The sequence below is a fragment of the Trichomycterus rosablanca genome, chromosome 19 (genome assembly GCF_030014385.1).
Source record: "Trichomycterus rosablanca isolate fTriRos1 chromosome 19, fTriRos1.hap1, whole genome shotgun sequence".
Taxonomy (NCBI): domain Eukaryota; kingdom Metazoa; phylum Chordata; class Actinopteri; order Siluriformes; family Trichomycteridae; genus Trichomycterus; species Trichomycterus rosablanca.
This window is the reverse complement of record NC_086006.1, coordinates 18,127,043-18,142,292: the sequence shown is the minus strand read 5'-3', so window position 1 is coordinate 18,142,292 and position 15,250 is coordinate 18,127,043. Positions and strand designations below refer to the sequence as shown.

Below are 15,250 nucleotides of genomic sequence, written 5' to 3'. Positions count from 1 at the left end.
GGGCTAAGGGCCTCGCTCAAAAGCCCAACAGTGGCTGCATGGCAGAGCCGGGATTCGAACCCAAACTCTTTCGATTGATAGACCAAATTTCTACCCACTAGGCTACCACTGTCTGCTAAGTACAGATGTTGGACAAAAGTGGTTTCCATTTTATCCTTCATATCTGGCAGAAAGCGCCTTATTATTGTTTAAAAAAATATATTTTACCAGTGTAAAATGTTAGATACACCCTATTAATGACCAAAATTACAAAATAACTTGCCTGAACCTAATGGGTAAAGTCTATATTTATACTTGATTCGTGCTTACTTGTTTTAGGGTGGAGCTGCAACAACAAATAAAGTATTTAATTACATATTATTAAAATTGGTATTTTTTATTACTGACTTTTTATTTTAGGTTAGTTGTTGGCTTATTCCACACTCACACACAAAAACACCTACACCAAAGCTCAAAACAGCAGGACTTCAGGAGGAAGAGGACTGTGACCACTCCTGTTACCATCATGGGTCAGCATGTTGAACAGGTGGAAACGTACAAGTATTTGGGTGTCTGGCTTGACAACAGACTGGACTGGAAGGCCAACACAGAGGCTGTGTACAGGAAGGGGATGAGCAGACTCTACTTTCTGAGAAAGCTCAGATCCTTTAATGTGTGCAACAAGATGCTGACCATTTTCTACCAGTGTGTTGTTGCGGGGGCTGTGTTTTTTGCAGCAGTGTGCTGGGGAGGCAGCATCAGAGCATGAGATGCAAAAAAACTTAATAAACTGATCAGGAAGGCTGGCTCAGTCTTGGGCTGCTCACTGGATGGCTTCGAGTTGGTGGTCGAAAAGAGGTCTGTAAACAAACTCATTTCCATACTGGACAATCCATCACATCCCCTCCATGACCTCCTAATCAGACAGCGGAGCACCTTCAGTAACAGACTCATCCAGCTCCGCTGTAAGAAGGAACTATACAGGAAATCGTTTGTACCAACAGCGATCTCACTGTATAACTCATCCCCACTGTGCCGGGACATCATCGCTCACTGAGTTAATACCAGGACTATCAGGACAGACTCATGGAACATGATCTGTCACTCTGTTTATTTCATTACACATCTGAACATTTAATGACAAGACACTTATGTAATTCTTCTATTATATTACATATTGCATTTATACTGTATTTATTCCAACATTGTACTGCAATGTTTACTTATTATTTCTTATGCACCTTAAGCCTATTTAATTAATAGTTTTTAACTGAGTCTTTTATTTACTTAATACGTTTTGCTATTGTACCTTGAGGTGTTGTAATACTTGACTTTAAAAAAAGTTATCTGTCTATCTGTTATCTATCTATCTATCTATCTATCTATCTATCTATCTATCTATCTATCTATCTATCTATCTATCTATCTATCTATCTATACTGTATATATATATATATATATATATATATATATATATATATATATATATATATATATACAGTGTATCACAAAAGTGAGTACACCCCTCACATTTCTGCAAATATTTTATTATATCTTTTCATGGGACAACACTACAGAAATAAAACTTGGATATAACTTAGAGTAGTCAGTGTACAACTTGTATAGCAGTGTAGATTTACTGTCTTCTGAAAATAACTCAACACACAGCCATTAATGTCTAAATAGCTGGCAACATAAGTGAGTACACCCCACAGTGAACATGTCCAAATTGTGCCCAAAGTGTCAATATTTTGTGTGACCACCATTATTATCCAGCACTGCCTTAACCCTCCTGGGCATGGAATTCACCAGAGCTGCACAGGTTGCTACTGGAATCCTCTTCCACTCCTCCATGATGACATCACGGAGCTGGTGGATGTTAGACACCTTGAACTCCTCCACCTTCCACTTGAGGATGCGCCACAGGTGCTCAATTGGGTTTAGTCCATCACCTTTACCTTCAGCTTCCTCAGCAAGGCAGTTGTCATCTTGGAGGTTGTGTTTGGGGTCGTTATCCTGTTGGAAAACTGCCATGAGGCCCAGTTTTCGAAGGGAGGGGATCATGCTCTGTTTCAGAATGTCACAGTACATGTTGGAATTCATGTTTCCCTCAATGAACTGCAGCTCCCCAGTGCCAGCAACACTCATGCAGCCCAAGACCATGATGCTACCACCACCATGCTTGACTGTAGGCAAGATACAGTTGTCTTGGTACTTCTCACCAGGGCGCCGCCACACATGCTGGACACCATCTGAGCCAAACAAGTTTATCTTGGTCTCGTCAGACCACAGGGCATTCCAGTAATCCATGTTCTTGGACTGCTTGTCTTCAGCAAACTGTTTGCTGCCTTTCTTGTGCGTCAGCTTCCTTCTGGGATGACGACCATGCAGACTGAGTTGATGCAGTGTGCGGCGTATGGTCTGAGCACTGACAGGCTGACCTCCCACGTCTTCAACCTCTGCAGCAATGCTGGCAGCACTCATGTGTCTATTTTTTAAAGCCAACCTCTGGATATGACGCCGAACACGTGGACTCAACTTCTTTGGTCGACCCTGGCGAAGCCTGTTCCGAGTGGAACCTGTCCTGGAAAACCGCTGTATGACCTTGGCCACCATGCTGTAGCTCAGTTTCAGGGTGTTAGCATCTTCTTATAGCCCAGACCATCTTTGTGGAGAGCAACAATTCTATTTCTCACATCCTCAGAGAGTTCTTTGCCATGAGGTGCCATGTTGAATATCCAGTGGCCAGTATGAGAGAATTGTACCCAAAACACCAAATTTAACAGCCCTGCTCCCCATTTACACCTGGGACCTTGACACATGACACCAGGGAGGGACAACGACACATTTGGGCACAATTTGGACATGTTCACTGTGGGGTGTACTCACTTATGTTGCCAGCTATTTAGACATTAATGGCTGTGTGTTGAGTTATTTTCAGAAGACAGTAAATCTACACTGCTATACAAGCTGTACACTGACTACTCTAAGTTATATCCAAGTTTCATGTCTATAGTGTTGTCCCATGAAATATAATGAAATATTTGCAGAAATGTGAGGGGTGTACTCACTTTTGTGATACACTGTATATCTGGACTGATACCAGCATTTTTGCCAATAAATCTGACCCACCAGTAAATCTGACCACCCAAAACAGACAATGAATCACCATCTTCTGTACATAGCATTGTAAAACGATAGATAGATAGTCCTGTGAGGGTCCTGACCATTGAAGAACAGCATGAAAGGGGGCTAACAAAGCATGCAAAGAAACAGATGGACTACAGTCAGTAATTGTAGAACTACAAAGTGCTTATGTATGGTAAGTGGAGCTGATCCTAATAAACAGCTTTAATAGATCAGACCTACTCAATGTATTGGATTTTACAGGAGCCCAAAAACTAAGACTGCTAATGACTGTGCTTGTTTTGCTTTGTTTTTTTTAGTGACCTGACTTAAGTCTTATATTACATTTTGGGGGCCGTGAAAACAGAAAATAATAGCAGTCATCCAGGAACATCACAATATGCTTTTTGGAATATTGTAAAATTAGACTGGATCATCAGATCTTATGGAGCTTGAGCGGATGCTGTCAACCCCCCCAACAAAAAATCACTAGTGGTCTTAGACTTTTGCCCTGGACTCTATTTTAATCAGCAGTGGGCATTCTTCAGTGTGTTTGACATACCTATTTAATTCAATTGACAGAGAAGAAAATATTTGATAACAGAGATAGAAATGACATTTCTGACCTTTACCTCAATTGTTTCCCTGTTCACCTGTTATTTATTTTGGTGGTGATCAGTTTTCTTCAGGCATGGCGTATTTGGCTCATTAGTGTAACCTCAATAGCTTGTTAAGACCCCCCCCCCCACTCCCCTCTCCCCTTATTACCTCTTTAGCAACGGCAGCTAATGACATGAATCCAGCCCACACGGCCGACCACCTCTTTGTCTATGCAACCAGAACAGGAGTATTAAATGGGTCATAGAATAAAGCCAGCTGTAGAGCGTTGCAATTACAGCGGTCTCGGCCAAAAATGTCTTGGCCGAATGCCATGGTAGACTAATGGGTATGTGTGGCAAGAAGATGACATTTTGCTTGTGACATCAACCATGCTATTTTATGCCATTCTTAAATAAGGATGCCATATAGGAGCACTTTGTAGTTCTACAAATACTGACTGTAGTTTATCTGTTTCTCTACATACCTTTTTAGCCTGCTTTCACCCTGTTCTTCAATAGTCAGGACCCCCACAGGACCACTACAGAGCAGGTATTATTTAGGTGGTGGATCATTCTCAGCACTGCAGTGACACTGACATGGTGGTGGTGTGTTAGTGTGTTGTGCTGGTATGAGTGGATCAGACACAGCAGCGCTGCTGGAGTTTTTAAATACCATGTCCACTCACTGTCCACTCTATTAGACACTCCTACCTAGTAGGCCCACCTTGTAGATGTAAAGTCAGAGACGATCGCTCATCTATTGCTGCTGTTTGAGTTGGTCATCTTCTAGACCTTCATCAGTGGTCACAGGACGCTGCCCATGGGGCGCTCTTGGCTGGGTATTGTTTGGTTGGTGACAGTAGTCCAGCAGTGACAGTGAGGTGTTTAAAAACTCCAGCAGCGTTGCTGTGTCTGATCCACTCATACGAGCACAACACACACTAACACACCACCACCATGTCAGTGTCACTGCAGTGCTGAGACTGATTCTCCACCTAAATAATACCTGCTCTGTAGTGGTCCTGTGGGGGTCCTGACCATTGAAGAACAGAGTTAAAGGAGGTTAAAAAAGTATGTAGAGAAACAGATGGACTACAGTCAGTAATTATAGAACTACAAAGTGCTCCTGTATGGTCAGTGGAGCCACGGAGCCACTGTTGGGCTTTTAAGCAAAGCCTGTAACCCTCTTGGCTGGGATCCTCAAAAAAAGGAATTTCACTGTATTGTACACGTGTATCTGTATATTTGCCAAATAAAGCCAGTGATAGCTCAGTGGTTAAGGTACTGGACTAGTAAACAGAAGGTTGCCGGTTCAAGCCCCGCCACCACCAAGTTGCCGCTGTTGGGTCCCTGAGCAAGGCCCTTAACCCTCAATTGCTCATTGTGTTCCGCTCACTGTGTAAGTCGCTTTGGATAAAAGCGTCTGCTAAATGCTGAAAATGTAAATGTAAATGTAAATGTAAAGCCGTTTTAAATTTACTCCTCAGCTTTCATCTGCCAGAGAACAGAACTCTTGCGAGTGCTGATGCTAAATAGAGTCCGTGCAGGCAATCACATGAGAATCGGAGCAGACTTTCCAGGCAGCTGGATCACGGAATAGAGTTAGCTTGGTAAATGTCAATTGACTGTAATAAAATCTTCCCAGTTAATTCGAAGTAAAATGTAATGACCTGTAATTTCTTTCTTTGAAGTTATAATAATGTACATATTAATCATTTTAGATGCAAGTAGCAATTTTTGGTTCCAAGAATAATCTGTCTGCTTGCATCTGTAATATTTGGAGTGGACTAATAAAGTTGGGCTTGGAACTAAAGATCACTTTTTGCATTTATAATATTTTGGGTCTGATAACAATATGTGGTTCCAAACTTTATTCCAAATTCCCAATCGTCCCAAAATTTATTTAAAGGGGAACCTTAATGTTTGGCTATTTTTTTATAGTGAGAAATGTTAAATGTGCAAAGTAAAAGTGCAAAGTGCAGAAATATACACCGATTAAGCATAACATTATGACCACCTTCCGAGGCATGGACTCCACTAGACCCCTGAAGGTGTGCTGTGGTATCTGGCATCAAGATGTTAGCAGCAGATCCTTTAACTACTGTAAGTTATGAGGTGGGGCGTCTATGGATCGGACTTGTTTGTCCAGCACATCCCACAGATGCTCGATTGAATTGAGATCTGGGGAATCTGGAGGCCAAGTCAACACCAACTTGTGTCAGTTAACTTGTTGTTGTGCTCCTCAAACCAAACCTCAAACCTCAAACCAAACCTCAAACCAAAACTCAAACCTCAAACCAAAGTAAGGAGAGCTGAAGGAGATCAACACTGATGTCTTCAAGAGACAATGACTGATACGCTCACACAATTACTTCATATCTTTATTTTTTTTGTTTGCATTTCAGGCCTGCAACACATTCTAAAAAGTTATGGTGTCAATTAATAATGATGTGACCCTCCAGACCACCCAAGAAGGATGGGCCCTGCTGAGTCTGGTTCCTCTCAAGGTTTCTTCCTGTAATTTTCAGGGAGTTTTTCCTTGCCACAGTCGCCCTCGGCTTGCTAAACAGAGGTTTTTGTATCTGTTGGTCCTGGATTTTGTAAAGTTGCTTTGAGACAATGTCTATTGTAAAAAGCGCTATATAAATAAAGTTGACTTGACTTGACATGTGATTGTAATCATGATTCAGGAGAAAAGCAGTGTGCACGCCAGGCTGAGTCTTTGGAGAACAAAAATGGGCAGATCTCTAATTTGTCAACAAATGCGTGAGAAAATTATTGAAATGTTTTAAAACAATGTTTCTCAAAGAAAGAGTGTTGGTGCTAGACTTGCCCGGCTGCAGTCCAGACTTGTCTCACATTAAAAACCTGTCACATTTCAAAGCGCAACATTAACATGAACTGTTGAGCAGCTGAGGCGCTTAGCTTTTAAGCAAGAATGGGGACAAGTGTTAGGGGACACTTCTGCAATTACAATGGTTGGTGTTCACAGTATATATATATATATATATATATATATATATATATTTAGAAAACTGTATATCACAACACTGCTACGATGTACATGTATGTTCACTTTTGCTTCAACTTCCTTCAACTTCCTTTATGAAAAAAAAATACATAAATAAAAAAAAACACCCACAGCACTTTTTGAACAAATAAGTAGTACAAGATAGTGTACCATGTAGCCATGTAGGTTGCCTGATGTCGACTGTGTTTTCAGGTTTGTGCTCAGCGGAGCTTGTAAGGCAGTACACCCCTGAGCACAGTGTGAACATAATCACACAAAACGTGATAAACTCTCAAGCCTGGAGTGTTTTGTATTCCCCTCAGTGACTATAGGGTGAGAAGGAAGAAATTTTTATAGGAAAAAATACCTTGAAACTCAACGTCACTCCCAGAACCGATTGACATCGGGTTTCAAGGTACCACTGTAAAGGGTGATGCTAAAAATGTAGTCCCAGGAATGAAATACATCATGGCTACTTTCTATGTGGTCTTTTTAATCCCTACCCACCTTAAATGTCAGGCTGGAAGACTAATGTTAAATAAAGTGATGTCTGTAGAAATGTAGGGTCAAGCACTACTGCAATTAATGATTAAATGAAAAATGAAGAAATTAATGCTCCACCATGCTTCATGGTATGTACAAATATAAATGTCAGGTCCAGTTATCAGAGGGGCTACAGAGATAAGACATGATCAAACATAAGGGTGACAGGATGTGTGGCATACACCAAGAGAACAGTACAGGTCTAAATTCTTGAGCGGAGTTCATGGGTGGAGAAGCATTTGCTGGCATACTCCACTCAGAGGGAAGGTGTGCAAATCTGTCTTACCTTACCTTAACTTGTACACAACTGCCCACTTGTGGAGGCTTTACATTACATCTTGTAAACCATAGTGGAACCAGATTGCCCTCATTTTCATTAATTAAGTATATTTCGTGTTGATGCGTTGTTTGTGTTGCCTGGGTAACGGTAAAAATCATGAACAAAATGTGGGTCAGTTGAAAAAATAGTGAAAAACCCTGGCACCTTGCAGTAGGGCATAATCCGCTAATGGGTGGGAATCATTACGGATGAGAGGTGAATGAATATCTACATTATTAAAAAATGTGGTTTGGTTTACTTTCTTTCTTATCATCCCTCTTCTTTCCTACTCAGATACACCAAGATGAAGACGGCCACCAACATCTACATCTTCAACCTTGCTTTGGCTGACGCTCTGGTCCTAGCGACGCTACCTTTTCAGGGCACAGATGTGTTTCTGGGTTTCTGGCCCTTCGGCAATGCCCTGTGCAAGGCAGTGGTATCCATCGACTACTACAACATGTTCACCAGCGTCTTTACCCTGACCGTGATGAGCATGGACCGCTATGTGGCCGTGTGTCACCCGGTCAAAGCGCTGGACATGAGGACACCACACAAAGCCAAGGTGGTGAACATATGTGTGTGGTTGCTGGCGTCAGCCATCGGGGTGCCGGCAATGGTGCTCGGGGATGTTGAGGACGACCATGGTAAGTGTTGTTTAAATAGTTAGTACAGTGAATTACATATATACAACTCTAAAAAAAATTTAAAACATTTATTTGTCCTGGACTTTACATACATAAAAGGTCTAAATATGTGCAAAAATAAATAAATAAAAATAAAAAAAAATTATAAAATAGGAATGGGCTGCTCAGGTGGCGCAGTGGTAAAGTATGCTAGAGCACCAGAGTTGGGGTTTTGAATACATCGTATCGAATCTCAGCTCTGCCTTCCGACTGGGCTGGACGGTTGCATGAACAACGGTTGGCTGTTGTTCAGGGTTAGGGTTAAAAAGTCGGTTCATAGGTCCTCATAACTGGTGCAACTGTGGCCCCTGCTGGCTGACTGATGGCGCCTGCACAGGGCTGAGGAATAATGCTGATGGGGGTGTGGCCCTCCGTACACAGTGCCCGTATGAACTCGACTTGTGCAGGTGAAAAATGCAGTCTGTACTGACTGTACGTGCCGGAGGGGGCGTATGTCAGTTGAGAGGCGTCCTCAGTCAGCGGTGAAGGGTCGAATCAATATAGATTCATTCAGGGTAATTGGACACGACTAGATTAGGGGAGAAAATTGGGGGGGGGAAGTGGGAAAAATTATTTAATAAAAAAAATAAATAAATAAAATAGAAATAAAAAATAAATTGCTTTTTAAAGCAATTAATTTATAATTAAAACTACTGTAAATAAAAGTTGATTTATTTTTTTATTAAAAATACAAAAGCATTTAAATAAATGTACATTTCAGCTACGTATTTGTGCAGTTTGTATTGTGGATTTATTATTTTATTATTTATCTATTATTATTTATTATTCTACAATTAATTATAATCATCATGAGGTTAAAAACATTTTTAGAGTTTTTTTTTAATTAATTAAAAATCAAAACATAAAATCTCTAATTCTTAAAAGTATTCAGACCTTTTATTCAATACTTTGTAAAGCTTCTTTGACAGCAATTACAGCTTCCACACTTAGGATTTGGGCAGTTTATCCTATTCTTCACAGCAGATTTTCTCAAGCTCTGTCAAATCGGATAGCAAGTGTCAGGTCTCACGTTTACATTTGCAGCATTTTGCAGACACCTTTCGTCAAGGGCCTTGCTCAGGGACCCAACAGTGGAAACTTAGTCATGGTAAAGCTTGAACCGGCAAAACTCGCTCAAAGGATATCTGATAGGGTTTAATTGTGGACTCTAACTGGTCCTCTAGGAACAGGAATAGACCCCAATCCATTCTAATGTTGTTTTTGCTGTATGCTTTGGGTCATTGTCTTGTTAAAAATTGAGTTTTTATGTGCGCTACAGAAGTCTTTCTTCAGGTATGTATCTGTATTTGGTTAGAATTAAGGAACAGATGTTGCCACCTCACAGTAGAGATGGTATTAGCCAGGTGATTGATGCTCTGTGTCTAATCAGACCAGATGTTTCATGGTGCATTTTTTTACCCATCTACTTAAAAATATATTTGTTATTTTAATTGATGGGTAAAAATAGTTAAAAAGGATACAAAACTAAAAACAATGCCAGGACACGATTAATAGCATCCCTTGTTCAATCTCCAAAGACTTTGGAATCATAGCTTTAACAGTTTAAAATGTGAGGCCAGCCTTGCACATGGAGAGTCACACGTTCCTCCACTTTTGTACAGGCACCTTGGGCTACTAACCAGGGTCCTTACCTCCCCTATCTTTTTATGCATTTTCTCCCCATTTTCCTCCCGATTTAGCGCACTCAATTTGTCTTCCGCTCCTGAGAGATACCCGATTGCATCCGAGGAGAGCACGTCGCTGTACACGCCCCTTCCGACACGTGTACAGCACTCCACTTCTTCTCCTCCTCCAGGCTGTTGCAGTCTGTTGCAGGAACTGCCAATTGTTCTTGCTAGCGGTCTTTTGATCTTGAGAAAACTGGGTTTAGAAAAATGTTCTATTGCAGTGCACCTCAGACCTACCCATGGCTTACTTTCACCAAGCTGCTCTTCTTTTAACTCTCTAGGAATTTCGGAAGGTAACTGACTACCTAAAATACCCCTAGGTGAATCACACCTAGACATGGAAGGCATATGACAAACTCGACAGACAGTGAGAGGAGAAAATAATAGAATAATGGCTTCCAGGACCCTGGTGCTTCTTTATAACCGTATTTATTTATTTTACTGCACTAAATTCTCTAAATCCAGGTCAGGGTTGATGTGGATGCAAATCAGATATCCTTATTTGTCTCTTCACCACTTTTCATCCCTCTATTTCTAAAAGAACAGAACTTCTTACAACTATCAAGAACAACCAGCACTTACTAGCACTTACTTTCTGCTCTTGGCCTGTCAGTTAAGTCTCCAACACCTTGTCCAGCAATCTGATTAATAATTCATGATGACGAATGGATTTTTATGAATAATAAATGCATCATTTTAGCAGTGCAGACTGTTCAGAGCTGAGTTCTTTTGCCTAACTGCATTATTTCCACATCTGTTACCATCACATGAACACTGTATTAAGAAATCTCATGCATGCTACAGTTCTTACAATTCCTTTCATTAGGATGGATTGCGTATGTATTTATTTATAGAAATTCAGTACAGGGATAATTTCATTAGGGTGGCTTGTTAGATCGCACCGTCACCTCACAGCAAGAAGGTCCTGGGTTCAATTCCCAGGTGAATTGCATGTTCTTCCTGTGTCTGTGTGGGTTTCCTTTGGGTTCTCTGGTTTCCTCCCACAGTCCAAAGACATGCAGTCAGATTAATCGGAGCTACTAAAATTGATGTGTGTGTGTGTGTGTGTGTGTGTGTGTGTGTGTGTTTGTGTGTGTGTTTGGCCTGTGATGGACTGGTGACGTGTCTGGAGTGTCTCCTAACTTTTGCAATGACCATAGAGAATGAATGAATAAATAAATTAATGCTAATATAAATGAATGCCACATGTATCAAGTCTACGGAAGGAACATTCAATGTATTTACTTATTTATGCATTTTAATTTTTAATTTAGTTATTTTTTTAATTTAACTAGCCCAAGGAAGGGACATTCCATGTATTATGTATTTATTTATTTATTTTTTATGCATTTTCTCCCCATTTTCCTCCCGATTTAGCGCACTCAATTTAGCTGCTACCAGAGATACCAGATTGCATCCGAGGAGAGCACGTCGCTGTACACGCCTCCTCCGACACGTGCACAGCCCTCCTCTTCTAGCCTCTGCATTCTGCACAGGCGTCTCTTCCGCCAATCAGGGTCCTTACACAGCGTATGAAGACCCGCCCACCCACACATAGTCCGGCCCCCATCCTGCAGATACGGTGGCCAATTAGTATCTGCTGCAGGCACTGCCAATTATGCCCACTAGATGGCGCCCAGCCGACCGGGGGCAACACCGAGTTTCGAACCAAGGAGTTCAAAAACTCGGTGCTGGTGTACTAGCAGAATATCCCGCTGCGCCACCTGGGTGCTAATTTATTTATATCTTTTAATTTTGCTGCACCTATCAAGTCTAAACAAGGACTATTTACTTTTTTTTATTTATTGCCTTATAAAGACACAGTGTTATTTATTTATTGATGTATTTTATTTTTTTTATTTAGTTATTTATTAATTTAACAATTCCAAGGAAGAGACATTCAATGTATTATTTATTTATTTTAATTTTTATTTTTTTTTATTTTTATTATTTTGCCACAAGTCTAAAAAAGGACCATTAATTTTTATTCCTTATAAAGTAACAATGTTATTAATTTATGTATTTTAATTTTTATTCATTTTTATCTTTTTTATTTTGCCACACTTATCAAGTCTAAAAAATTACCATTTAATTTATTTATTTATTTGTTTGTTTGTTTGTTTGTTTATTTATAAAGTAACAATCAATGTTATTTATTTATTTATGTATGTATTTTAATTTTTTTATTTAGTTATTATTAGTTTAAGTAGCCCAAGGAAGGGACATTCCATGTATTATTATTTATTTTAAATTTGTATTTATTTTTTTTATTTTGCCACACTTATCAAGTCTAAAGAAGAACCATGTATTTATTTATTTATTTATTTGCCTTTATCTTTTTATCTTTTTTCTTTTTTGTCCTTTTTTTATTTTATTTTTTTTTATTTATTTTTTTCTATATTTTTTCTTTTTTTGTTTATTATTTATGTATTTATGTATTTATTTATTCATTTATTTATTTTTTGTCTAGAGGGAATGCTTTGCTGCTTCATGGCCTAGGCAAAAGTAGGCAAATACAAGCTATGGCAAATAAATATAAGCTATTTAGGGACCTGGCAGGAACATGTATTTATTTATTTATTTATTTTGTGGGTGGGTGTGCAAATAAAATAAATAAATAAATTAAATTAAATTAAAAACGAATTAAAATAATAATTTCTTGTTTTTATGGTCATTTACTCTAAATGTCAAAATTGTGTTCCATTATTAAAGTCACACTTTGGTCAAAACACTGAACTTAAAACTTATTTTTTTGCATCTTTGTGCAGGCATTGAGTGCATCCTGGTTCTGCCTGACCCTCGCAGCTACTGGGACCCAGTGTTTGGAACATGTGTGTTTCTATTGTCCTTCCTGATACCCGTGGCTATCATCAGCGTGTGTTACAGCCTGATGGTGAAGCGTCTGCGCAGTGTACGCATCCTGTCTGGCTCCAAGGAGAAGGACCGCAACCTTCGGCGCATCACTCGCATGGTCCTGGTGGTGGTGGCAGCATTCGTGGTGTGCTGGACACCCATCCAGATCATGGCTCTGGCTCAGTCTCTGGGTGTGAACCTGGGCAGCGTGAGCACCGTTGTCCTCATGCACTTCTGCATTGCGCTGGGCTACGTCAACAGCAGTCTCAACCCGGTTCTCTACGCTTTCTTGGACGAGAACTTTAAACGCTGTTTCCGCGAGTTCTGCCAGCCGCCGTCTCCATTCGGTCTGAACGCACAGCACCAGTCGGGTCGCATGCACAGTGTGGCACGTGACGTTGCCTACAACTGCAAGACCACAGAGGCGAACAGTAATGCGGCATGACTAGGCGTGGAGCTGCCCCTGGTCAGCCCCGAGCCGCCGCAAAATACAGGGACAGGCAACTCGAACTCTGAGCTCACTCAGATCACCACTCTCTAGCGCTGGCTGACTGAGGGTGGTGTCCACTTCAATGACACGCTCTCTTAGGGAAAAAGGGGCTCATTTTTCAGTCTCGTGTGGATTTTGATCTTAATGTCTATGTGCAATGCTTGAATTTTGGTTAAACACCATCTCTTGATTACGTGATGGTGGCACTGAATAGACGTTTTTGTATATCAGCGGTTGGTGGTTTCATCAGCCAGTGAAATAGGACTGCATCGCCTTAACTAGATATCAAAGTCTGTAAAAAAAAAAAAAGGTAAAGACTGTGTATAATAGTTCCTAGATAGAGTTAAACTCATTGTTTTATGTTGTATCCTCTAGTTAAACATAGTATGTTTTATTATTTATTAAATGTTCTTTTATGTTTATTTAATTTTTTTATTTTTTTATTTTCCCAATTTTATTTATTTTTTTATTTATTTTTATTGATTTTATATTTATTTTATTTATTTACAACAATCTGAATTATTAAAAGTATTTTTAATACAAAAATACATTATATGTTTATTTATTTAATTATAAAACTTTTTATCTTATATTATTATTTAAATATCTTCTTTTAATTATATTTTTACATATTTGTTTTTTTATTTTTTTATTTTGTTATTTATATTAATTTTTTTTTTTTTTTTTTTTTTTTTTTTTTTTACTTATTTACTACAATCTGAATTATTACAAATGTATTTGTAATACAAAAATACATGTTTATTTATTTATAATACTTTTTATTTTATATTTTTATTTAAATATTTTCTTTTAATTAAATTTATTTGTTTATTAATTGTTTGCATCTTATTTATTTATTTCTTTTTTACTAGTGTGCAAGTTTGGCAGAAAGCCCTTTCCTGTCCTATTATGACTGTGCCCCTTTGCACTAAGCAAGGTCCACAAAGACAACTTTAACAAAGTTTGTATAAAAGAACTCTAGTGGCACAAAGCCCTAATCCCAACTCCATTTAACACATTTTATTTTATATTTATTTTTATTTTAATATTTTATTTTCATTATAAGTATTTTTACTTTTTTGTTTATTTTATTTATTTTTAATGTTTTTTGTTCTTTTATTTATATTTATTTTTATTTATTTGTTTATTATTTTATTTATTTAAAAAATAAATTATTTATTTTTTACTACATTCTAAATTATTCATTTACTTCTTCTTTTTTTTCTTTTTTTTAGTGTTCCAGTTTGGCAGAAGGCTCTTTCCCATCCTATCATGACTCTGTCCCTTTGCACAAATCCCTAATCTCAACCCCAGTAAACACATTTGGGATGAATTAGAACATTGATCTAGAAAGTTAGGTGCTCATTTTTCAGTCTCGTGTGGATTTTGATCTTAATGTCTATGTGCAATGCTTGAATTTTGGTTAAACACCATCTCTTGATTACGTGATGGTGGCAGTGAATAGATGTTTTTGTATATCAGCGGTTGGTGGTTTCTTCAGCCAGTGAAATAGGACTGCATCGCCTTAACTAGATATCAAAGTCTGTAAAAAAAAAAAAAGGTAAAGACTGTGTATAATAGTTCCTACATAGAATATAACTCATTCTTTTTATATTGTGTTCTCTAGTTGAATAGAGTATGGCCAAAAGTATGTGGAGACCCCTGCTAGTTATTGAGTTTATTTGTTTCAGGTACAATTTAAATGATTAAAAATATAAGTTTTTTAAATACAAAAATACTTTATATGTTTTATTTATTTATTTGATTTATTGATTTATGATTTATTTCCTTTTATTCCTTTTATTCCATTTTATTTATTTATTTATTTACAATTTATTTAATTTAATTTTATATTTATTTAATTTGTATTTATTCATTTTCTTTTATTTATATTTATTTATTATTTTATTTACTTTTATTTGACTACAATCTAAATTATTAAAAATAAGTATTTTTA

The 15,250-nt window shown here is 38.2% G+C and overlaps 1 protein-coding gene across 4 annotated transcripts in view; it reads left to right on the top strand.

Moving 5' to 3' along the window:
• oprl1 (opiate receptor-like 1) overlaps positions 1-13,345 on the top strand; it is a 29,217-nt gene extending 15,872 nt beyond the window's left edge. The window contains exons 1-3 of one of the 4 annotated variants that reach the window (XM_063015067.1): positions 5,404-5,416; positions 7,867-8,241; positions 12,719-13,345. In XM_063015067.1, coding sequence (XP_062871137.1) covers positions 5,404-5,416; positions 7,867-8,241; positions 12,719-13,248 — 918 coding nt within the window. In that variant the 3' untranslated portion in view covers positions 13,249-13,345. Of the gene's footprint in view, positions 1-5,403; positions 5,417-7,866; positions 8,242-12,718 lie in introns of those variants that run through there. The other 3 variants (XM_063015065.1, XM_063015064.1, XM_063015066.1) reach the window with 3 other exon arrangements.
• Positions 13,346-15,250: the final 1,905 nt, after the last annotated feature.